At 39.8% G+C, this 24,359-nt stretch overlaps 1 protein-coding gene across 1 annotated transcript; it reads right to left on the bottom strand.

Moving 5' to 3' along the window:
* Positions 1–691: 691 nt before the first annotated feature.
* On the bottom strand, positions 692–1,624 carry OR7A17 (olfactory receptor family 7 subfamily A member 17). Its single transcript, NM_001388660.1, has one exon. The coding sequence runs from the start codon at positions 1,622–1,624 to the stop codon at positions 692–694; it is 933 nt and encodes a 310-aa protein (NP_001375589.1).
* Between the last annotated feature and the right edge of the window lie 22,735 nt (positions 1,625–24,359).

The following is a 24,359-nucleotide window of genomic DNA, read 5'->3' as shown; positions in this document are numbered from 1 at the left end:
GTGGGAATGTCCACAAGCACACAGGCATAGGGGAGTGCCCCAGCTTTCCTAACATGAGCATCCTTGTCAGGAGCCTGATATACAAAGGGAACAATGTTAGAGTCCACATTATCAGGAAGAGGAGTGAATGTAGTGATGGAAAAAGATTGACAGATTCAAAGTGAAAACTGGAGTTTTGTACTTCCATCTACAATAAAGTTATGTGAAGGGCTTACTGGCCAAGTGGAGTTTCTTCCATATGAAGAATATAGCTCATTCTTATTCTTTTGGGAAATCAATGGGAAATTTACTTGGCATGGTATAAGTCATTTGAAATGAATTTATTTTTAAGAAATCTAACTAGCACCATGCAAGATACAGAAACTTCCAGGCATTTGTGACCAAGGATGGGGAAAATATTGGGATATGAAAATGGACAAAGGGGAAACTGTATATCAGACAGAATAGAAGATTTATAAAAAGTTACCCAAATGTATAAAGAAGTTGAATTGAAACAAATGAGCACTGGATGTTATGCTATATGTTGCCAAATCGAACTTCAATAAAAAAATATACAAGAAAGAAAGAAAGAAAGAAAGAAAGAAAGAAAGAAAGAAAGAAAGAAAGAAAGAAAGAAATGGTTACTGCCTCTGAGGCTGTAAGCCCTGCAATCATGGGCACATCTTCAGCTCAGTCCCACAATGACTGGCCCTTACATCACTGGAACTCCAATGATTCTTTTCAGAGCCCTCTTTATGTCTTTGTTCCTCAGGCTGTAGATGAAGGGGTTCAGCATGGGCGTGACCACTGTGTATATTACTGAGGCCACTGCACTTGAATGAGAGCTCTGGGTAGCAGCAGAGCTAAGGTACACTCCTATGAGTGTACAATAAAATAAAGAGACAACCAAGAGGTGAGATGCACAGGTGGAAAATGCTTTATACTTGCCCTGAGCAGATGAGATTCTCTGTATGGAGGAAACTATCTTAGAGTAAGAGTAAAGTATCCCAGTGAGGGGACCACCAGCCAGAAAAACAGCTGCAAAATACATCACCAGGTCATTAAGAAAGGTGTCAGAACAGGCAAGTTGGACCACTTGATTGAGTTCACAAAAGAAGTGGGAGATTTCCACCTCTGAACAGAAGGACAGCCACAATACCATTAAGCTTTGTAATAAGGAATTCAGCGCACTTATCATCCAGGACATCAGAACCAGCAGTGCACAGCAGGTAGGTTTCATGATGACCCTGTAGTGCAGGGGGTGACAGATGGCCACGAGGCGGTCATAGGCCATCACAGCCAGGAGAAAGTCATCCAGTGCAGTGAAGAGGAGGAAAAAGTATATCTGAGTGATGCAGCCTTTATAGGTGATGACTTTAATCTGAGTCTGAATGTTCAGGAGCATCTTGGGGACGGTGGTGGAGGTGAAACAGATGTCTACAAAGGACAGGTTGGCAAGGAAGAAGTACATCGGGGTATGGAGGTGAGGGTCTGACCTGACAGCCAGGATTATGAGCAGGTTTCCAAAGATAGTGATCAGGTACATGGAGAGGAAAAGCCCAAATAGGAGGGGCTGCAGTTCTGGTTCCTCAGATAATCCCAAAAGAAGAAACTCTGAAATTTGTGAATCATTTCCTGGTTCCATGTAGCAGAAGTGACTACCAGGGAAAACAAAAAAATAACATGGCTAATTTTCACAATTATAAACATTACAAATATCATTCAAATTCTACAATTTCTGTTTTTCATTCAAAAAGTCAATCTCCATACTTTTTGTATGGAACCTGTCCCCTTTGCACCTCCTCCCCCATGCCAGCTCCAAGTAGGAATGTGCATCCCACACTTGGCCTTCTTCCCAAGTACTCATGGATTCTGTACTTTTAATGAGAAATTAAGTCACACATCTGAGGAATGAACTTGAGTACTGACTAGCCTCCAGGCAGAGAGATTGGGTCAGGACACAAATGTCTGCACAGTTCAGTGACAGAAGATAAGCAGATAGAAGATCAAATAGAATATCAGAAGGCGACAGGTGCTGTGAAGAAAAAGTCAGTAAAAAGGAAAGAGCGCACAGAGGTGCCATTTTTTACTGGTTGCTCAGGTAGGGAGCACACATTTATACAGAGGCCTCAGCAGGACACACAGGGTTACCCAGGGAAAGGTGTGCCCATCAGGGAGAACAACCAGTGCAAAGGCTGTGAGAAAAGAGTTGGTCTTTTTAAAATTACTCTGTTGCCACAGATTCAGTGAAATGGGCCGAGTACTGCACTGTTCCCTGCATCTGACGTGGGATGTGAAGGACTGTGCCTTCCTGTTTTTTACAGCCTTGTGGAAATGCAGTTGAGAACCAAAAACTCAGGTGAATAAACAAAATATAGATTATAGCAAATAAGATGAAGAAATGGAACAATCGATTGGGACAGAGCAAATGGGAGTGGTTGCTCTTTTTTCTTGCTTTAACATTCTTCCTCAATGCTTTAATGATCCATAATGGAGATTTGAAATAAATTCTGCCTATTTGTTGAATAAAAAAAAATAAAAACTAAAAAGTAAAATTAGGGATCCCTGAGTGGCGCAGTGGTTTGGCGCCTGCCTTTGACCCAGGGTGTGATCCTGGAGACCCGGGATCGAATCCCACGTCGGGCTCCCGGTGCATGGAGCCTGCTTCTCCCTCTGCCTGTGTCTCTGCCTCTCCCTCTCTCTGTGTGACTATCATAAATAAATAAAAAAAAATTTTTTTAAGTAAAATTAATTTATAATATATGAGTGTGGGTGATGTATACTATAAAGTTAGTTTTGTGAACAACACAGTGATTCAATGAATGTAGACATTACACCGTGCTCACCATGTGTGGGCTGCCATCTGTCACCACTCAACACTAAATGATATCACTGACTATATTCCCTAGGCTTTTTATTCCCGGGATTCATTCATTCCTTAACTGGAGGCCTGTATCTCCCACTCCTCTTCACCAGTCTGCTTTTCATTTGTTCCTTAATTGTTTTAAAAATCACCACCAGGCTATTCTCCCCTCCAGCTACAATAATTAGGCAAACAATGATATAAGGCCAGCTGTCCACATAGATTGTCTTTCCTCTAAAAATGTCAAACCACATCCAAATCCCAGGAGTTAAGTCTCCTATGAGCATATAATCATGGGTCTCCATTTGAATAGAATCATTTTCTGTCCAATATGTAAAGAAACATAAAAAATCAGTTTCAACAACTTTGAGGAAGAAAAGTGGGGAGAAAGATCTAATAAGCTCAGGTGGCCCCTAGGGATGGTGAGGAGGAGCAAGCATCCTTGATTCTGGCAACCCTCCAGCCTCACTTATAGCACTTTGATGCCCAGAATAATAAATCAGCAAAAGGCAATGTATCCAAAAGAAAAAGTAGAGATGATGATACATTATCAAGACATTTGAAGATCCCACCAGAATAATAAGCAAAGGGAAGACACCCACAATTCACAAAAGGAAATACACACAGTACAACAAAAGTGGGGGACTTTAGAAGATTATTTGCCAAAAGAACTTTTCTAAATGATATAAAATGCAAAACTTGATAATCAGAAACGTGGATTTTGAATTGTGGATACACATATTTGCTATTTGAACTTGGAGAGCAACCAAACTGTTCTAACTTTCCTCCACCAAACAGTAGGACTAGAGGTGTCCATCTTCCTCAGATTTATGGAAAGAGTTTGGCATAGTTCCCTCCTGTTGATACTGAGTGCTTATCACTGCTGATGAATTTTGACTGAATTTCTCTTCTCTTCATTGTCCCCATCACTTCCCCAATTCCACAGTCTTAGTTCAGTCCTGTGTCATCTCTCCACCTACCACAGGCTGGCGCCTTCTAACCAATATTCACCTTTGCCCAATGAGATCTTTCTATGTTGCAGTTAACTTACTATCCAACTCCCCACCTGAAACCCTTCCCAGTGACTCCTCACTGGACACTGAACCACAAATTCCATAACTTCCAACACTTGGCTTGCTAGCTTCACCTGAAGCCCCAGTCTCCAGGCTCAGAGCCTCCATACACCTGCTGCCCTCTGCTTGGAGTCACCCACTGGTCTGTCTGGGATTCTTCATTTCCTTTCTATCTATCCCATCTCCTCTTTCAAATTGCAAGGAGTCATTTCCTTCGTGAATCTTTGTGGTTTTTTTTTAACATTCTCACAGAAAAAGAATAATTTCTCTTGAAATGATTTAGATGCAGGGGCTATCACTGTACAACTTTTATTTAAATCCACATATATTTCCCTGGTAGACTGAGTGCCCTGTACCTGTTATACATACTCCTGCCCTTTACTCCCAGACTTAGTTTAGATGGAATAGGTATAGAATAGGGACAGATTAGGAATAAACACATCTTGCATGAAGAAATGAGAGAATCTCCTCACAGAAGTTGCCAGTGATGAGAGAAAAACAGAAGCAGGGAGCTACTAACACAGGAATGGAGGAGGTGGGAGAGCAATGTTTTCTATATTCTGAGATTGGGACCATTTGTGGGGTCAGACAGTGGTTTGTAAAAATAGAATAGAATAAATAGGGAAGAATAAAAATATCACCAGTGCATTGTACATAGTCAAGGAGCATCCCAAATCTTTTTTGTGCTAAGTTCAACAAGTACTTCCTTTTTACATATTAAACCAATTGACACTAATTGAATGAGTTCACTGCACCAACAAACACCATGACCCTTGGCTCCAGGCTAGGCTGGGTTAGCCTGTCAGGTGACCTTAGGTAAAAGCTTGCAGCTTCCATTCTCTCTGAACATTTCCTGAATACCTGCTGAGTTCTGAGACCCACCTGGATTGAGTCTCTGAGAAGAAGGTCTCCAGGTGAAGATCTGAATTCCTCCCTGAATGGTTGATGATGAAGAACAAAGCTCTGTTCCCAGACAGGACAGCAGGAAGCAGTGAAGTTCAGGTCCCTCAGCAGACTTAGGAATCCAAATGTAAAAACCATGTCTCCTCCAGCTCAAGGTTGAACAAGCCCAGTGGCTGTAGGAGAGCAGATATTTACAGCTCCTTCTGTTTGCTGTATCTGTTTCCTATTCCTGCTCATTCGACATATTTTCCATGATTACTTCAACCCCTGAGCATGTCTCCCCATGGGAAATTATCTGGACAGAATGGTATTTTTTCCTATAGATTCTCTGTTCCCAAGAGACCAGGCTAGAATTCGAGTGCATCCACTGTTTTCTTTTTACTCCTCCTTGAACTAGCCTGGCTTCAAGAGCTCTAACATTGAAAGTTTCACAGCCCTTAGTGAAAATCTTTTCCAAATCTAAGACTGAGGAACCTGTCTTGACCATGTCCCTGGGTCTGAAAAACATGGACTTGTGGTGGGAAAGCAACTCCTGATAGCTCTAGAAAATTTCTCTTGTGTCCCCAGTAAGAAAAGTGTGTTCCTTTACTAATAAAACATGGTACAACAATCTTGGATTCTTAATTCCTTTGACAAATCAATTAGGAGTTTTGTGTTTTTAATATGGGTTAAATGTTGACATTTAGTTCTTCATTTATAAAACAGTTGGTAATTATAACAGATCTCTTTAGACTGTTTAATGTACCACAAGCTGAGCTTAGAATACTATATGGATAGTGTCATTTATTTTTTGCAAAACCTATTCTATGAAGGCCATAAAATGATGAGCTTGATTCCACATTTGTAGAAATGAGACTGGAAGGGTTGAGTGATTGACCCAGAATTATGAATTGGGTCATTATGAACCAATGTACTTTAACTGGAGTGCAACAAGATGTAGAGAAGACCCCTACCAAAATCAATACAAATAAATCAACACCCTGACACAGAATAGTGAACCTTGCAAATTTCAGTGATAAAGAGAAATCCTTAAAGCAGCTTGAGACAAGAGATTCCTAACATATAGAAGGAGAAACATTATATTGACACCAGACCTATCCACAGGGACCTGGCAGGCAAGAAAGTGCTGGTGTGATATATTCAGGGAACTAAATGAGAAAAATATGTAGCCAAGAATACTTTATCCAGCAAGGCTGCCATTCAAAATGAAGAAGAGATAAATACTTTCCAAGACAGAAACTGAAAGAATATGTGACTATCAAACAGGCTCTGCAAGAAATATTAAGGGGGACCCTGTAAGCAAAGAGGGAGTCCAAGAGTAACATAGACCAGAGAGACACAGTACAATCTGCAGAAACAGGAACTTTACAGGTAATACAATGGCACTAAATTCATATCTTTCAATAATTACTCTGATTGTGAATGGGCTAAAAGGACCAATCAAAAGAAACAGGGTATCAGACTGGATTTTAAAAAGCAAGACCCATTCATATGCTGTCACCAAGAGACTCATTTTAGACCTAGAGACACCATCAGATTGAAAATAAGGAGGTGGAGAAACATTTATCATGCAAATGGACCTCAAAAGAAAGCTAGGGTAGCAATACTCATATCAGATAAGTTAGATTTTAAACCAAAGACTGTAGTAAGATATGAAGATGGACACTATATCATATGTAAAGGGTTTATCCAAAAGAAGATCTAACAGTTATAAGTATTTATGCAGTTAATTGGGTTGATAATTATATCAACCAATTAATAACCAAAGTAAAGAAACACATAGATAAAAATACATTCATAGTAGAGGACTTCAACACCCCACTCTCAGCAATGGAGAGATAATCTAAGGGAAAGATCAAAAAAGAAACAAGCGCCTGGAATGACATATAGCACCAGATGGACTTCACATATATATACAGAACATCCCATCCTAATACAAAAGAATGCAAATTCTTCTCAACTGCATCTGGAACATTCTCCAAAATACATCACACCCCAGGCCACAAATCAGGTCTCAACCAATAGCAAAAGACTGGGATTATTCCTTGCATATTTTCAGATGATATGCTTTGAAACATGAACTCAATCACAAGAGGAAATTGGAAGGAACTCAAACACTTCAAGGTTAAAACGCATCCTACTAAAGAATGAATGAGCCAACCAGGACATTAGAGAAAAATTAAAAGGATTCATGCAAACTAATGAAAATGAAAACACAACTATTCAAAACCTTTGGGATTGTGATGCCCCCAGCTATGGTTTTCTTTTTTAAAATTCCCCTGGCTATTCGGGGTCTTTTCTGATGCCACACAAATCTTAAGATGATTTGTTCCAACTCTCTGAAGAAAGTCCATGGTATTTTGATAGGGATTGCATCGAACATGTAAATTGCCCTGGGTACCATAGACATTTTCACAATATTAATTCTGCCAATCCTAGAGCATGGAATATTTTTCCATCTCTTTGTGTCTCCCTCAATTTCTTTCAGAAGTGTTCTGTAGCTTTTAGAGTATAGATCCCTTACCTCTTTGGTTAGGTTTATTCCTAGGTATCTTATGCTTTTGGGTGCAATGGTAAATGGGATTGACTCCTTAATTTCTCTTTCTTCAGTCTCATTGTTAGTGTATAGAAATGGCACTGATTTCTGGGCACTGATTTTGTATCCTGCCACACTGCCAAACTGCTGTATGAGTTCTAGCAATCTTGCGGTGGAGCATTTTGGGTTTTCTATGTACAGTATCATGTCATCTGTGAAGAGGGAGAGATTGATTTCTTGTTTGACAATTTGAATGCCTTTTATTTCCTTCAAAGCTGTGGTCATCAAGACAGTGTGGTACTGGCACAAACACAGGCACATAGATCAATGGAACAGAATAGAGAACCCAGAAGTGGACCCTCAACTTTATGGCCAACTAATATTCAACAAGGCAGGAAACACTATCCACTGGAAAAAAGACAGTCTCTTCAATAAATGGTGCTGGGAAAATTGGACATCCACATGTAGAAGAATGAAACTAGACCATTCTCTTATACCATACACAAAGATAAACTCAAAATGGATGAAAGATTCACATGTGAGACAAGAATCTATCAAAACCCTAGAGGAGAACACAGGCAACACCCTTTTTGAACTTGGACACAGCAACTTCTTGCAAGATACATCTATGAAGGCAAGGGAAACAAAAGCAAAAATGAATTATTGGGTCTTCATCAAGATAAAAAGCTTCTGCACAGAAAAGAAACAGTCAACAAAAGTAAAAGACAGCCTACAGAATGGGAGAAGATATTTGCAAATGACGTATCAGATAAAGGGCTAGTTTCCAAGATCTATAAAGAACTTATTAAACTCAACACCAAAGAAACAAACAATCCAATCATGAAATGGGCAAAAGACATTAACAGAAATTTCACCAAAGAAGATATAGACATGGCCAAAAAGCTCATGAGAAAACGCTCTGCATCACAGGCCATCAGGGAAATACAAATCAAAACCACAATGAGATACCACCTCACACCAGTGAGAATGGGGAAAATTAACAAGGCAGGAAACAACAAATGTTGGAGAGGATGCAGAGAAAGGGGAATCCTCTTGCACTGTTGGTGGGAATGTGAACTGCCACTCTGGAAAACTGTGTGGAGGTTCCTCAAAGAGTTAAAAATAGACCTGCCCTACAACCCAGCAATTGCACTGCTGGGGATTTACCGCAAAGATGTAATGAAACAGCAGGACACCTGCACCCCAATGTTTATAGCAGCAATGTACACAATAGCCAAACTGGGGCACTTGATGGGATGAGCACTGGGTGTTATTCTGTATGTTGGAAAATTGAACACCAATAAAAAATAAATTTATTATTAAAAAAAGATGAATGGATAAAGAAGATGTGGTCTATGTATACAATGGAATATTACTCAGCCATTAGAAACGACAAATACCCACCATTTGCTTCGACGTGGATGGAACTGGAGGGTATTATGCTGAGTGAAATAAGTCAATCGGAGAAGGACAAACATTATATGGTCTCATTCTTTTGGGGAATATAAAAATTAGTGAAAGGGAATAAAGGGGAAAGGAGAGAAAATGAGTGGAAATATCAGTGAGGGTTACAAAACATGAGAGACACCTATCTCTGGGAAATGAACAAGGGGTAGTGGAAGGGGAGGTGGGTTGGGGTGGTTGGGTGACTGGGTGACGGGCACTGAGGGGGTCATTTGACGGGATGAGCACTGGGTGTTATGCTATATGTTACAAATTGAACTCCAATAAAAAATATACCAAAAAATAGGTGAATGGATAAAAAAGCAATGGTTACAACACGATACTACTCAGCAATAAACAGGAAAAAGTTATTGATACACTGACAAAAAAATAAGTTCTAAATACTTTATTGTATTCTAAAGTAACACACTCATTTAGCTGTTTTAAAATTTAAAAAGTAAATAAAACAATATGAAAGTTAAAAAAAAATCTGTCCCCAAATATCTGTACAAATGCCTAAAATTGGAAGAAGCAGATTTTTTTTTAGGGAAGTAGAGTTTTATAATTTCTTTCATGTCTAGATGCTTTTATAATTGTATCTCTTCACTGGGAAAGCAAAACAAACCAACATGAAAACACATGTCTTAATATCATGCCTTTATAATTGCATGAGATTGTCTAGTCGAGAGTTGTTCTGATCTGTTTTGCACTAATTATCAGTCCCTTCATTGTATTTCTAAAGATCGTCCACGATGTGGTATGGAACTGTAGTTCACATCTTTCTTCAACTAATACATGATATTTATTCCATTTATATATATAGGCTAATCTTATAGTTTATGGAAAAATAATTTATCCAATGTAAACTGCCTTAATTTAATTTTACCATTTCCATGTCCGTATGTGATACTTTGCCTTCTTCCCAGTTATAAGACTTTTCTCCCATCTCCCTCAGCTATATGTGTTTTCAATCCAACATGAGTCATACAGCATTAGAATTTTACATTCTAACTAGTTTATTGAAGTATAATTACATAGAGTAAGCTGTTCATATATGAAATGTACAATTTGCTGAATTAAAGTGCCATGTTTGAATTACATGGATCCATTTGTAAGAACTTGAGAAGATGCATAGGAAGTTTTATCTACATTTTTATGTTACTGTTAAAAATGTCATTCACCTAGACATGAGTTTCCTTATTTCTGAAGGTAACGTAGACTTTGAAATGAATATTGTGAGAATAAATAAAAATTGGATACATTTTATTGAGTTCAAAGAAAACAATTGAGAGTGAGGATCATGTGTATGTATGTGAGTGTGTGCGCACTTGTGTAAATCTTTCTTTCAAATAAACAGGCTCACATACACATGTGCACAGATACATGCGCTCATTTATAATCTATTACATTGAAAGAAGACATGAAAGTTGCAGAATATGGAAATGAAAATGAATGTTTGCATGAACATGAAACAGAAAGAATGTAGAAATTTTGACTGAAAGATTTAAAGTAGAATAAGTGACTTAATGTAAAAAAAAAAAATTTTAGGATGGGGCCCTGGGTGGCACAGTGGGTTGATTGCCTGACTCTTATGTTTCGACTCAGGTCATGATCTCAGGGTCCTGGCATCCAACTTAACATGGGGATCTGTTGCACTCAATGTGAAGTTTGCTTGAGTTTTTCTCTTCTTCTCCCTCTATCTCCCCATCAAATAAATAAATAAATATTTTAAAAGATTTTTAGAGTAACTTAATTTTAATAATGAATTGTTTTTCCTATCTTAATGCCTCAAAGGCCTTAAAATCAGAACTATATCTATACTTATGCAGTCGAGAATTCTCTGTACCATGTAATGGGGCCAAATATATCCAAACTAACCAATTTCTCTACTTAATGTGGGATTTCAACACAAAATGCCTTGGCCCAAGGGAAGCTAAGTGAACGATTTGAGAGGCTCAAACTCAGCTCCTGTGAATAATACCTTTTCGGGTGACGGGCACTGAGGGGTTACTTGATGGGATGAGCACTGTGTGTTATACTATATGTTGGCAAATCAAATTCCAATAAAAAAAATACAAAAATTAAAAAAATATCTTTTTGTATAAATATCCTTATTAGATTCCTTTCTTTCACTGTTGTCACAGATTACTACCCTAGTGTCAAAAAACAAATAATTCTTTGAAAGTTCTAGAGATCAGAATCATAAAAAGAGTCTCATTGGGCTAAATAATAAAGTCTATGAGCCAGGATCCTGTATCCAGTGGCCCCCACATCCCTTGGCTCATGGCCTTGCCTTCATCTGCAGAACTACCACAGCAGTAATTTCAAATGTTTCTCTGACCCCATTCTTCTTCCTCGCCTTTCCACAAATAAAGACCCATTGTAATTACACTGGTCCAACGTGGATAATCCAGGGTTATCTTCTTATTGTAGGATAGTAACTTTATTCTATCTGCTATCGTAATTACCCTGCTAAGTAAACTAACATTTTCAAACATTCTTCAGGATGACATCTTTTGAAGGTCCTTTTTGTGTTGTGCCTACTACCAAATTCTTTTTGTATGTATTAGTTGATATCCTGAAAGAGCCCTTCTATTTTAAAAACTGAGCACAGAATTTTTACCTTGCAAAGAGTGAGTGAAAAACTATTCTTTCAAAAATATGTGCAAGGAAGACATAAAACTACCTACACATGACTCTAACACAGGACCACAGCTTGGCTCTCAAACCGTGCTCTAGAGACCAGGACCTACAGCATCCACACCACCTGGGAGCTTATTAACAATGCAGAGTCTCCAGGGACCCCTGGGGAGTTTAGTCAGCTAAGTGACCCTCTCTAAGATTCATCATAGGTCATGATCTCAGGGTTGTGAGGTCAAGGCGCCATGCCAGGCTCCAAGCTCAACATGGAGTCCGCCTGACACTCTCTCTCTTCCTCTACCACTGCCCACCCCAATAAATTTTTTAAAATACATAAAATCTTGTTTAAAATACAGAGTGTCTGGACCCACTGGACACCAGATGAGTCATAATTTGCATTTTAACTACAAACTTTGCTGATTCGTATGCACAAGAAGGTAGAGAAGAGCTTGTCTAGGATTCTATTTCTCAGCTTTTTTTTTTCTAATTACTGTTCTGATTTTTTTTGTATTTTTTATTAGAGTTCAATTTGCCAACATATAGTATAGCACTCAGTGCTCATCCCATCAAGTGCCCCCCTCAGTGCCCATCACCCAGTCACCCTATCCCCCTGCCCACCTCCCCTTCCACTACTCCTTGTTCGTTTCCCAGAGTTAGGAGTCTCTCATGTTCTGTCACCCTCACTGATATTTCTCACTCTCTTGCTGTTGACATTGGAGCTGGATAATTACTTGTGTTGTATCCTCACCTGTGGGTTATAGGTATTTGGCAGATATCTTTGGATATGGCCAAAAATCCCCAGTTAAGAACCATCATGCCAGAATTTCAGAACTAAAAGCATTCTGACATAATTTAATCAAAACTCCATCCATTACTTGCTTTATATACATTAGAGCAGAATTATAGGGATTATACACATCCCTATAATGTGCTAAGATAGGTCATGGTGCATGAAATGTAAACGTATCTTTTATAATTTATAAACACTTCATAATGAGGGACTGAAGGACAGTGCTCAACTTGTGACCTATGAAATTCCTTATTATGTTGGCTAAATTATCATGAAGCCAAGGAGTGCAGTATCCAAGATTTTAGAGGAAAGGAACAACTGTCTCTCCTTTCTTGAGGAAGGAAATAGTCATTTTCTAGAGATATCAGACGTGGTGTCTCCACCATAACTCAATGTTTGAAAACCTAAGGGAACTAGTCAGATGAATTCTTCAGTATTAAATTTTGGAGAAAACTTTAAGTCAGGGTTGTGATCAAGTGCTGGGAAGTTTAGACCCCTGGAAACAGGAAATTAATGGAGAAAAAGTAATAAAAGCTGAATTCACCTAGCATACAATGGGGTCTCCTAGGAACAGAGAATCAGAAATATCTCCATTCTTTCCAGACCAGTGTCCCCAGGAGAAATCATGCACTTAAAGGTTGGAGTGCCAAGAGAAATGTGACTAATGAGCAACGTGGGGAACTGTAAATACCTTTTCTGCTACAGAACCTCAGAGTGTGTATTTTAGTTGGAGAGAACATCATTGTTGCTTTTGACGTCTGGCTGGGAAACCAATGCCTGATGCCTTCCTGATGTCTTGTCTGGGGACAGAGCTTAATCTCCATCATCAACTATCCAGGGAGGAATTGTGACTTGCAAAGGGAAAACTTGCTCTCTGAGTTCCCATGCAGGTGAGTTCAATAGCCCAACAGAAACTGCAGGAGAGGATCAGAGGCATCTGAAGGCAAGAACTTGCACCTGAGGCCACTGAGAATCCATTCAGCATAGCCCAGAATGCAGAGATCACTGTAGTTGTTTGCTGGCTTTACCAGCAAATTAGTGTATTTATTTAGGATGCTGAAAAGAAAAATAAACCTTGCAATCAGAAGTGCAGTATCAATGCTGACAATTAAGTGGTGTAAATGGAAGCCCGGTTAGAAGGAATGGGGAGGCATAATGTGCTTCCAATAAAAGTAGAACTGAGGGATCCCTGGGTGGCTCGGCATTTTAGCACCTGCCTTCCGCCCAGGGCATGATCCTGGAGTCCCTGGATCAAGTCCCATGTCGGGCTCCCTAAGTGGAGCCTGCTTCTCCCTCTGCGTGTGTCTCTCATGAATAAATAAATAAAAGCTTTAAAAAAAAGGTAGAACTGAGGGGCAAGGATCTTATTCATTAATGAGAGTCCACAAATAGGGTATTAGCTGTGGGAGAGAAACAGTGAGGTGAGGGCAGGTCCTTTTATTTTAAGATGAGACATCTTAAACTGTTTCCACATAAATGAGAAAGATCCAGACCAAGCCATGATTGCAAATACATCCTTGCAATAGCGGTGCATGAAACATACAAACATTATCTTCTCTCATTCTGGGAGCTCACATGAAAAAAAATGTATGTAATAGATGAAAATGGGTATGCTAATGAGCTTTACTTTGCATTATTTTAGAACCTGTGAGGCTGCCTGTATTTGTGGGTTTATTGGTCATTTGGAGCTTCTTTGTTAAAAATTGTCTATGCAATTTCTTTGCTTTTGGATAGTGTTATAAGACTGTTTTCGTTCCTTTCTAAAATTTTGATCTTTGGAGTGTCCAGCTGGCTCAGTCAATGGAGTATGCGGCTCTTGCTCTTTGGGTTTTTAGTTCAAGCCCCATGTTGGGTGTAGAGATTGCTTGAAAATAAAATAAAATTCTTAAAAAATATTTCCCATTCATTTTTTCTCCTTTCCCCTTTATTCCCTTTCACTATTTTTTATATTCCCCAAATGAATGAGACCATATAATGTTTGTCTTTCTCTGATTGACTTATTTCACTCAGCATAATACCCTCCAGTTCTATCCATGTCGAAGCAAATGGGAAATATCAGAAAAGGAGACAGAACATGAGAGATTCCTAACTCTGGGAAACCAACAAGGAGTGGTGGAAAGGGAGGTGGGCGGGGGGTGGGGGTGACTGGGTGACGGGCACTGAGGGGGTCACTTGATGGGATGAGCACTGGGTGTTATTCTATATGTTGGCAAATTGAACACCAATAAAAAATAAATTAAAAAAAGAAAAAAATCTTAAAAAGTAAAATAAAATAATTTGATCCTTTCTAAAAGAGAATTGAAACTTTTATACAAACTGACGTTTTGCCATTTGGTTCTTTTATGTCCATATAAACGTATTTGTGGGGAATGTATGAAAGTTTATGAATTTTGTGTGGTCAAACCCATCAGTCAGCGATTGGGCTCTCTCAATTGCTTTAAACTCAACCATTAGAAATGACGAATACCCACCATTTGCTTCAACGTGGATGGAACTGGAGGGTATTATGCTGAGTGAAGTAAGTCAATCGGAGAAGGAAAACATATGGTTTCACTCATATGGGGAATATAAAAAATAATGAAAGAGATTATAAGGGAAAGGAGAGAAAATAAGTGGGGAAAAATCAGAGAGAGTGACAGAACATGAGAGACTCCTAACTCTGGGAAACGAATGAGGGGTAGTGGAAGGGGAGGTGGATGGAGAGATTGGGTGACTGGGTGATGGGCACTTGACGGGATGAGCACTGGGGGTTATATGTTAGCAAATCAAACTCCAGTAAAAAATATACAAAAAAATAAAATTTAATTTAAAAAAATAAAAACATTTTATTGAGATATAATTGACGTATAATATCCTATACCTTCAGGTGTGCAACATAATGACTCTGTACTTGCATATATTGCAAAATGATCACCACACCTGTTACCATGCATCGTCACCAAGATTTTTTTTTTAAGGATTCCATCTATTTATTCATGAGAGACACAGAGAGAGCTAGAGAGAGGTAGAGACACAGGCAGAGAGAGAAGTAGGCTCCATGCAGGGAGCCCAACGTGGGGCTCGAGCTAAACCGCTGGGCCACTGGGGCTGCCCTGTCAACAAGATTTTATCTTGTGATGAGGACTTTTAAATTCTACTCTCCTGGTAACTGTGACACGCTATTATTCACTGCGATCAGCACTCTGTACATTCCATCTCATGGCATTGCTTTTTTCTTTTTCTCTCTCTTTTTCTTTTTCTTACTGAAAGACTTTAGCAGACACTTTAATATTCCTCATGTGTCAGTCCTTACTATACATTAAAAAGAAAGTGTTTCATCCTTAGTGGTGATATATTAGACTTTATACATGTTTCTCACTTATTCACATCTCCATTATTTCTTAGTGCTCTTTTTGGCCTTTTGCAGTTAGGTCTGTTTCTGAAGGTTGCATCACCTTTGGCCATCACCTGGAAGGGATTTTTCTTTACCATTTAACTAAAGATCACCTTTCCATTCTATAGGTTATTTGGATCCATAGATCTTTACTTAAGGTGAAATTATACCTTAGTTACTGCTTCCCCCCATGTCATAAATGCCCTTCTGACATACCCTTTTATTTCAAAGTCTTGGGCAATTTATTTATTTTTATTTATTTTTTATTGGTGTTCAATTTACTAACGTACAGAATAACCCCCAGTGCCTGTCACCCATTCACTCCCACCCCCCGCCCTTCTCCCCTTCCACCACCCCTAGTTCGTTTCCCAGAGTTAGCAGTCTTTACGTTCTGTCTCCCTTTCTGATATTTCCCACACATTTCAATTTAATATCAAATCAGAATTAGGGAGCCTTTTTAAAATGTTTTATTTAAATTCGATTTGCCAACATATAGTATAACACCCAGTGCTCATCTCATCATGTGCCCTCCTTAGTGCCCATCACCCAGTTACTCCATCACCTCACCCATCTCCCCTTCTGCAACCCTTTGTTTGTTTCTCAAGTTAGGAATCTCTCATGGTTTGTCTCCCTCTCTAATTTTTCCCCACTCAATTATCATATGATTTCATTCATATGTGGAATATAAGAAATAGTGAAAGAATTAGTGACCCTTTTTGGTGTCATTAAGTTACTGTTCTTGTAGTTCTTTATATAAGTCAGTAGTAGATTTTCATTCCATTTTACTCTTTTCATTCAATACAGTTATTTAGAAACAATAGACTTAACTGAATGTCATTCTCATTGACACTCACTGTTCCTAAGTTCTTAGTTTCTTTTACAACTTCTCTTCCATTTTATGCATGTATACATATTCATGCATTTTCATACAAATGCTTCAATAAGATCCTATGCACATCATAAATGCTCTTTATGTTTTAGTGCAATCTTTTTTTTTCTAACTTGTGTCCACTTTTCCTTTATTCTCAACAATTTCCCATGGACTTGCTTCCAATCAACTAATATCATCCTAGCTCCTGATGTCATGTCTGTGTAACATTTCATGGTGTGGCAGTGCTATTCACATAATCAGTAGCCATTCATATTTTTTCTGAAAGAAATACTATCATGTCACTGCTACAAATATATTTGAAGATTGTTAAGTTAAAACCAGTCTTCTCAACCAGCAGCCATCTTGTTGCTCAAGGAACATTGAAGCAATATCCACACATGTTTCAGTATCACACTGGAGGGGGCAGGTAGTGGTCAAGGATGCTACAGTGCGTAAGGAGACCCTCCGCAGAGAAGGATCTGGTCCAGAATATCAGTCAGTGCAGAGGTTAAGAAAAATAAAAAAATATCTTTTACTCTTTTACCCTTATATTCTTACTCTTTTACTCTTATATTTAACAACTTAAGGTTGTTTCCCCATTGTTCCACAATTCTTAGTTCTTCCAGCAAAATTAGAGATTTCCCCCTTCACTGTGAGTTAAGAAGTTCCAGCCCCAATCAACATGGTAGCACTTCCTGGGCTTTCCTAGATGGTGGGCATGAGAGAGAAATCTTTTTTGTAGTTTTCTCAAAATATCACTCGCCTTGAGCAATGATTTGTATATTAGATCCCCATTGGTGTTTATTATTATTATTATTATTATTATTACTATTATTTGTCCATACATTGCATCCCTATATCCCACCCTTAACTGCATTTCAAATGACTTTTGCAAAGTTATTATTCAACCAATTTTTTATTTTATTTTATTTTATTTATTTTTTAAAAAATTAACTTTTTATCGGTGTTCAATTTACCAACATAAAGAATAACACGGAGTGCTCATCCCGTCAAGTGTCCCACTCAGTGCCCGTCACCCACTCACCCCCACCCCTCCCCTGCCCTTCCACCACCCCTAGTTCATTTCCCAGAGTTAGGAGTCTTTATGTTCTGTCTCCCTTTCTGATATTTCCCACACATTTCTTCTCCCTTCCCTTATATTCCCTTTCACTATTATTTATATTCCCCAAATGAATGAGAACATACACTGTTTGTCCTTCTCCGACTGACTTACTTCACTCAGCATAATACCCTCCAGAGTTCCATCCACGTTGAAGCAAATGGTGGGTATTTGTCGTTTCTAATGGCTGAGTAATATTCCATTGTATACATAAACCACATCTTCTTTATCCATTCATCTTTCGATGGACACCGAGGCTCCTTCCACAGTTTGGCTACTGTGGACATTGCTGCTAGAAACATCGGGGTGCAGGTGTCCTGGCGTTTCATTGCATCTGAATCTTTGGGGTAAATCCCCAACAGTGCAATTGCTGGGTCATAGGGCAAGTCTATTTTTAACTGAGGAACCTCCACACAGTTTTCCAGAGTGGCTGCACCAGTTGACATTCCCACCAACAGTGTAAGAGGGTTCCCTTTTCTCCGCATCCTCTCCAACATTTGTTGTTTCCTGCCTTGTAAATTTTCCCCCTTCTCAGTGGTGTGAGGTGGTATCTCATTGTGGTTTTGATTTGTATTTCACTGATGGCAAGTGATGCAGAGCATTTTCTCATGTGCATGTTGGCCATGTCTATGTCTTCCTCTGTGAGATTTCTGTTCATGTCTTTTCCCCATTTCATGATTGGATTGTTTGTTTCTTTGCTGTTGAGTTTAAGAAGTTCTTTATAGATCTTAGAAACTAGTCCTTTATCTGATACGTCATTTGCAAATATCTTGTCCCATTCTGTGGGTTGTCTTTTAGTTTTATTGACTGTATCCTTTGCAGTGCAAAAGCTTCTTATCTTGATGAAGTCCCAATAGTTCATTTTTGCTTTTGTTTCTTTTGCCTTCGTGGATGTATCTTGCAAGAAGTTACTGTGGCCGAGTTCAAAAAGGGTGTTGCCTGTGTTCTTCTCTAGGATTTTGATGGAATCTTGTCTCACATTTAGATCTTTCATCCATTTTGAGTTTATCTTTGTGTATGGTGCAAGAGAGTGGTCTAGTTTCATTCTTCTGCATGTGGATGTCCAATTTTCCCAGCACCATTTATTGAAGAGACTGTTTTTCTTCCAATGGATAGTCTTTCCTCCTTTATCGAATATTAGTTGGCCATAAAGTTCAGGGTCCACTTCTGGGTTCTCTATTCTGTTCCATTGATCTATGTGTCTGTTTGTATACCAGTACCACACTATCTTGATGACCACAGCTTTGTAGTACAACCTGAAATCTGGCATTGTGATGCCCCCAGATATGGTTTTCTTTTTTAAAATTCCCCTGGCTATTTGGGGTCTTTTCTGATTCCACACAAATCTTAAAATAATTTGTTCTAACTCTCTGAAGAAAGTCCATGGTATTTTGATAGGGATTGCATTAAACGTGTAAATTGCCCTGGGTAACATTGACATTTTCACAATATTAATTCTGCCAATCCATGAGCATGGAATATTTTTCCATCTCTTTGTGTCTTCCTCAATTTCTTTCAGAAGTGTTCTATAGTTTTGAGGGTATAGATCCTTTACCTCTTTGGTTAGGTTTATTCTTAGGTATCTTATTCTTTTGGGTGCAATTGTAAATGGGATTGACTCCTTAATTTCTCTTTCTTCAGTCTCATTGTTAGTGTATAGAAATGCCATTGATTTCTGGGCATTGATTTTGTATCCTGCCATGCTACCAAACTGGTGTATGAGTTCTAGCAATCTTGGGGTGGAGGCTTTTGGGTTTTCTACGTAGAGTATCATGTCATCGGTGAAGAGGGAGACTTTGACTTCTTCTTTGCCAATTTGAATTCCTTTAATGCCTTTTTGTCGTCTGATTGCCGAGGCTAGGACTTCCAATACTATGTTGAATAGCAGTGGTGAGAGTGGACATCCCTGTCTTGTTCCTGATCTTAGGTGAAAGGCTCCCAGTGCTTCCCCATTAAGAATGATATTTGCTGTGGGCTTTTCGTAGATGGCTTTTAAGATGTCGAGGAAAGTTCCCCCTATCCCTACACTCTGAAGAGTTTTGATCAGGAATGGATGCTGTATTTTGTCAAATGCTTTCTCTGCATCTAATGAGAGGATCATATGGTTCTTAGTTTTTCTCCTGCTGATATGATGAATCACATGATTGTTTTACGAGTATTGAACCAGCCTTGTGTCCCGGGGATAAATCCTACTTAGTCATGGTGAATAATTTTCTTAATGTGCTGTTGGATCCTATTGGCTAGTATCTTGTTGAGAATTTTTGCATCCATGTTCATCAGGGATATTGGTCTGTAATTCTCCTTTTTGGTGGGGTCTTTGTCTGGTTTTGGAATTAAGGTGATGCTGGCCTCATAGAACGAATTTGGAAGTACTCCATCTCTTTCTATCTTTCCAAACAGCTTTAGGAGAATAGGTATGATTTCTTCTTTAAACGTTTGATAGAATTCCCCTGGGAAGCCATCTGGCCCTGGACTCTCTGTGTCTCGGGAGGATTTTGATGACTGCTTCAATTTCCTCCCTGGTTATTGGCCTGTTCAGGTTTTCTATTTCTTCCTGTTCCAGTTTTGGTAGTTTGTGGCTTTCCAGGAATGCGTCCATTTCTTCTAGATTGCCTAATTTATTGGCGTATAGCTGTTCATAATATGTTTTTAAAATCGTTTGTATTTCCTTGGTGTTGGTAGTGATCTCTCCTTTCTCATTCATGATTTTATTAATTTGAGTCTCCTCTCTCTTCTTTTTAATAAGGTTGGCTAATGGTTTACCTATCTTATTAATTCTTTCAAAGAACCAACTCCTGGTTCTGTTGATCTGTTCCACAGTTCTTCTGGTCTCGATTTCGTTGAGTTCTGCTCGAATTTTAATTAACTCTCTACTTCAGCTGGGCGTAGGGTCCATCTGCTGTTTTTTCTCTAGCTCCTTTATGTGTAAGGTTAGCTTTTGTATTTGAGTTCTTTCCAGTTTTTGAATGGATGCTTGTATTGCGATGTATTTCCCCCTTAGGACTGCTTTTGCTGCATCCCAAAGATTTTGAACGGCTGTATCTTCATTCTCATTAGTTTCCATGAATCTTTTTAATTCTTCTTTAATTTCCTGGTTGACCCTTTCATCTTTTAGCAGGATGGTCCTTAATCTCCACGTGTTTGAGGTCCTTCCAAACTTCTTGTTGTGATTTAGTTCTAATTTCAAGGCATTATGGTCTGAGAATATGCAGGGGACGATCCCAATCTTTTGGTATCGGTTCAGACCCGATTTGTGACCCAGTATGTGGTCTATTCTGGAGAAAGTTCCATGTGCACTTGAAAAGAATGTGTATTCAAAAAAAAAAGAAAAGAAAAGAATGTGTATTCAGTTGAGTTTGGATGTAAAGTTCTGTAGATATCTGTGAAATCCATCTGGTCCAGTGTATCATTTAAAGCTCTCGTTTCTTTGGAGATGTTGTGCTTAGAAGACCTATCGAGGGTAGAAAGAGCTAGATTGAAGTCACCAAGTATAAGTGTATTATTATCTAAGTATTTCTTCACTTTGGTTATTAATTGGTTTAAATATTTGGCAGCTCCCACATTCGGGGCATACATATTGAGGATTGTTAAGTCCTTTTGTTGGATAGATCCTTTAAGTATCAGATAGTGTCCCTCTTCATCTCTCACTACAGTCTTTGGGGTAAATTTTAGTTTATCTGATATAAGGATGGCTACCCCTGCTTTCTTTTGAGGACCATTCGAATGGTAAATGGTTCTCCAACCTTTTATTTTCAGGTTGTAGGTGTCCTTCTGTCTAAAATGAGTCTCTTGTAGACAGAAAATAGATGGGTCCTGCTTTTTTATCCAGTCTGAAACCCTGCGCCTTTTGATGGGGTCATTAAGCCCGTTCACGTTCAGAGTTACTATTGAGAGATATGAGTTTAGTGTCATCATGATATCTATTCAGTCCTTGTTTTTGTGGACTGTTCCACTGAACTTCTTCTTAAAGGGGAATTTTAAGAGTCCCCCTTAAAATTTCTTGCAGAGCTGGTTTGGAGGTCACATATTCTTTCAGTTGCTGCCTGTCTTGGAAGCTCTTTATCTCTCCTTCCATTTTGAAGGAGAGCCTTGCTGGATGAAGTATTATTGATTGCGTGTTCTTCTCATTTAGGATGCTGAATATATCCTGCCAGCCCTTTCTGGCCTGCTAGGTCTCTGTGGGGAGGTCTGCTGTTACCCTAATACTCCTCTCCATAAAAGTCAGGGATTTCTTGTCTCTTGCTGCTTTAAGGATCTTCTCTTTATCTTTGGAATTTGCAAGCTTCACTATTACATGTAGAGTTGTTGAATGGTTTTTATTGACTTTAGGCGGGGATCTCTCTATTTCCTGGATCTGAATGCCTGTTTCCCTTCCCAGATTAGGAAAGTTTTCAGCTAGGATTTGTTCAAATACATATTCTGGCCCTCTGGCCCTTTCGGCACCCTCGGGAACCCCAATGAAACGTAGGTTTTTCTTCCTCAGGCTGTCATTTATTTCCCTTAATCTGTCTTCATGGTCTTTTAATTGTCTCTTTTTTCCTCAGTTTCCCTCTTTGCCATCAACTTGTCTTCTATGTCACTCACTCATTCTTCCACCTCGTTAACCCTCGTCGTTAGGACTTCTAGTTTGGATTGCATCTCATTCAATTTATTTTTAATTTCTGCCTGATTAGATCTAAATTCTGCAGTCATGAAGTCTCTTGAGTCCTTTATGCTTTTTTCTAGAGCCACCAGTACCTGTATAATAGTGCTTCTGAATTGGCTTTCTGACATTGAACTGTAATCAAGATTTTGTAACTCTGTGGGAGAGAGGACTGTTTCTGATTCTTTCTTTTGAGGTGAGGTTTTCCTTCTAGTCATTTTGCTCAGTGCAGAGTGGCTAAAAACAAGTTGTATTGGGAAAAGGAGAAAAAGAGAAAGAGAGAAGGAAAGAAAAGAGAAAAAGTAAAAAGAAAAAAGGAAGAAAAAAAGGAAAAAGAGAAAGAAAAAGGTGAAAAAAAGGTGGGGGAAGCATCAGAAATCAGAAAAAAAAAATAACACGGGGAGTATCTTCTGTTTCTGTATACTTTAAGTCCCTTGGCTTCCCCTGGAACTTGTCTGTCTAGCTGGTCTTCTGGGGGAGGGGCCTGTTGTGCTGATTTTCAGGTGTTAGCACTTGGGGGAGCTGCTCTGCCCCCTGCCTGGTGCAGGGCTCAGTGGGGGTTATTTACCCCGTGAGGCCCCAGGAGGAACAACCCCAGTGGTGGGGCCAGCTCTGGAGCCCTGGATTCAGCCCCCGCAGTAACTCCAGAGCTCTCCGTCTACAGAGCCTGGATGCTCCGGGGCGGGGCCGCTGATCTGCTCAGCTCGGGGCAGGAGCGTCCTTGCTGTCCTGGGCGCTCCCGGCCTCTGCCTGTCCCGGGGGGGAGGCCGGATCCTGGGCTGTGTCTTGGCGCCCTGTGCTCCGGAGCCTGCGCTGTTGGATTCGCGCTCCAGGCCGCGCAGCCCCCTCCGCGGAGCCCCCACACGAGCGCCCCCACCAGCTGCTCCCGGGGCCGCAGCCCCCTCCGCCCGAGCCCCTCCGAGCTGCTCCGGGTTCAGCCGTGCGCGCTGCAGCCCTTAGGGAGCTCGGCGCACTCTCCTGGGCGTGCAGGTACCTGTTAATGTCCCAGGGAACCTGAGGGCATCCCCGCCCTCCTGGGGTCCTGCTCTAACTCCCTGGGAGCCCCTTTCCGCCCGGGAAGGTTGGTGCAGCTCCTGCTTCTCCGGGACGGGGCTCTCCTGTCCTGGGGACACTCGCTCTGGCCTCAGCTCGGCTCCTTGCGGGGCCCTTCCCCCTTGGAGGCCTTTTGTTTCTTTATTTCTTTTTCCCCATCTTCCTACCTTGATAGAAGCACGAACTCTTCTCACTGTAGTGTTCCAGCTGGTCTCTCTTTAAATCTCAGGCCGAATTTGTAGATTTTCAGGATGATTTGAAGGTTATCTAGGTAATTTGGTGGGGACAGGTGATTTGGGGACCCTCCTCTTCCACCATCTTGCCCCTCCCTATTCAACCAATTTTTGATTTTTTTTTTACCATAAAAATTGTTTTAATTTTATGGAGTTATATATGTCTTCCTTTTTCTTCTGATTTTCTCACTTAATCATATGATTTTGCCCACTCGTAGATTTTAAATGCACTTCTTTCTATGTTCATCTGCAAAGGATTGTTTACTTTCATACTGGTATCTTTAATCCCTCTGATTTTTTTTAAAGGTGGGTAAAATAAGAATGGAATATTACTCAGCCATTAGAAAGGACAAATACCCACCATTTGCTTCAACGTGGAGGGACCTGGAGGGTATTATGCTGAGTGAAATAAGTCAATCGGAGAAGGACAAACATTATATGATTTAATTCATATGAGGAATATAAAAAATAGTGAAAGGGATTACAGGAGAAAGGAGAGAAAATGGGTGGGAAATATCAGAGAGGGTGACAGAACATGAGAGACACCTAACTCTGGGAAATGAGCAAGGGGTGGTGGAAAGGGAGGTGGGTGGGGCGTTGGGGCGACTGGGTGATGGGCACTGAGGGGGGCACTTGATGGGATGAGCACTGGGTCTTATGCTGTATGTTGGCAAATTGAACTCCAATAAAAAGAAATTTAAAAAATAAATAAAGGTGGGTAAAATAAAGAACCAATTCATTTACTTCTGGACAGATAGCCACTTGTGGCAGCTTTTATTCAACAGTCCAATCTTCTCTGATTGAAGTACAACTGTCCTATATGTTAAATGTCCATGTCTA

Source organism: Canis lupus, chromosome 20, assembly GCF_011100685.1.
Source record: "Canis lupus familiaris isolate Mischka breed German Shepherd chromosome 20, alternate assembly UU_Cfam_GSD_1.0, whole genome shotgun sequence".
Lineage (NCBI taxonomy): Eukaryota > Metazoa > Chordata > Mammalia > Carnivora > Canidae > Canis > Canis lupus.
The sequence above is the reverse complement of the archived record's forward strand: the minus strand, read 5'-3'. Positions and strand labels throughout refer to the sequence as shown.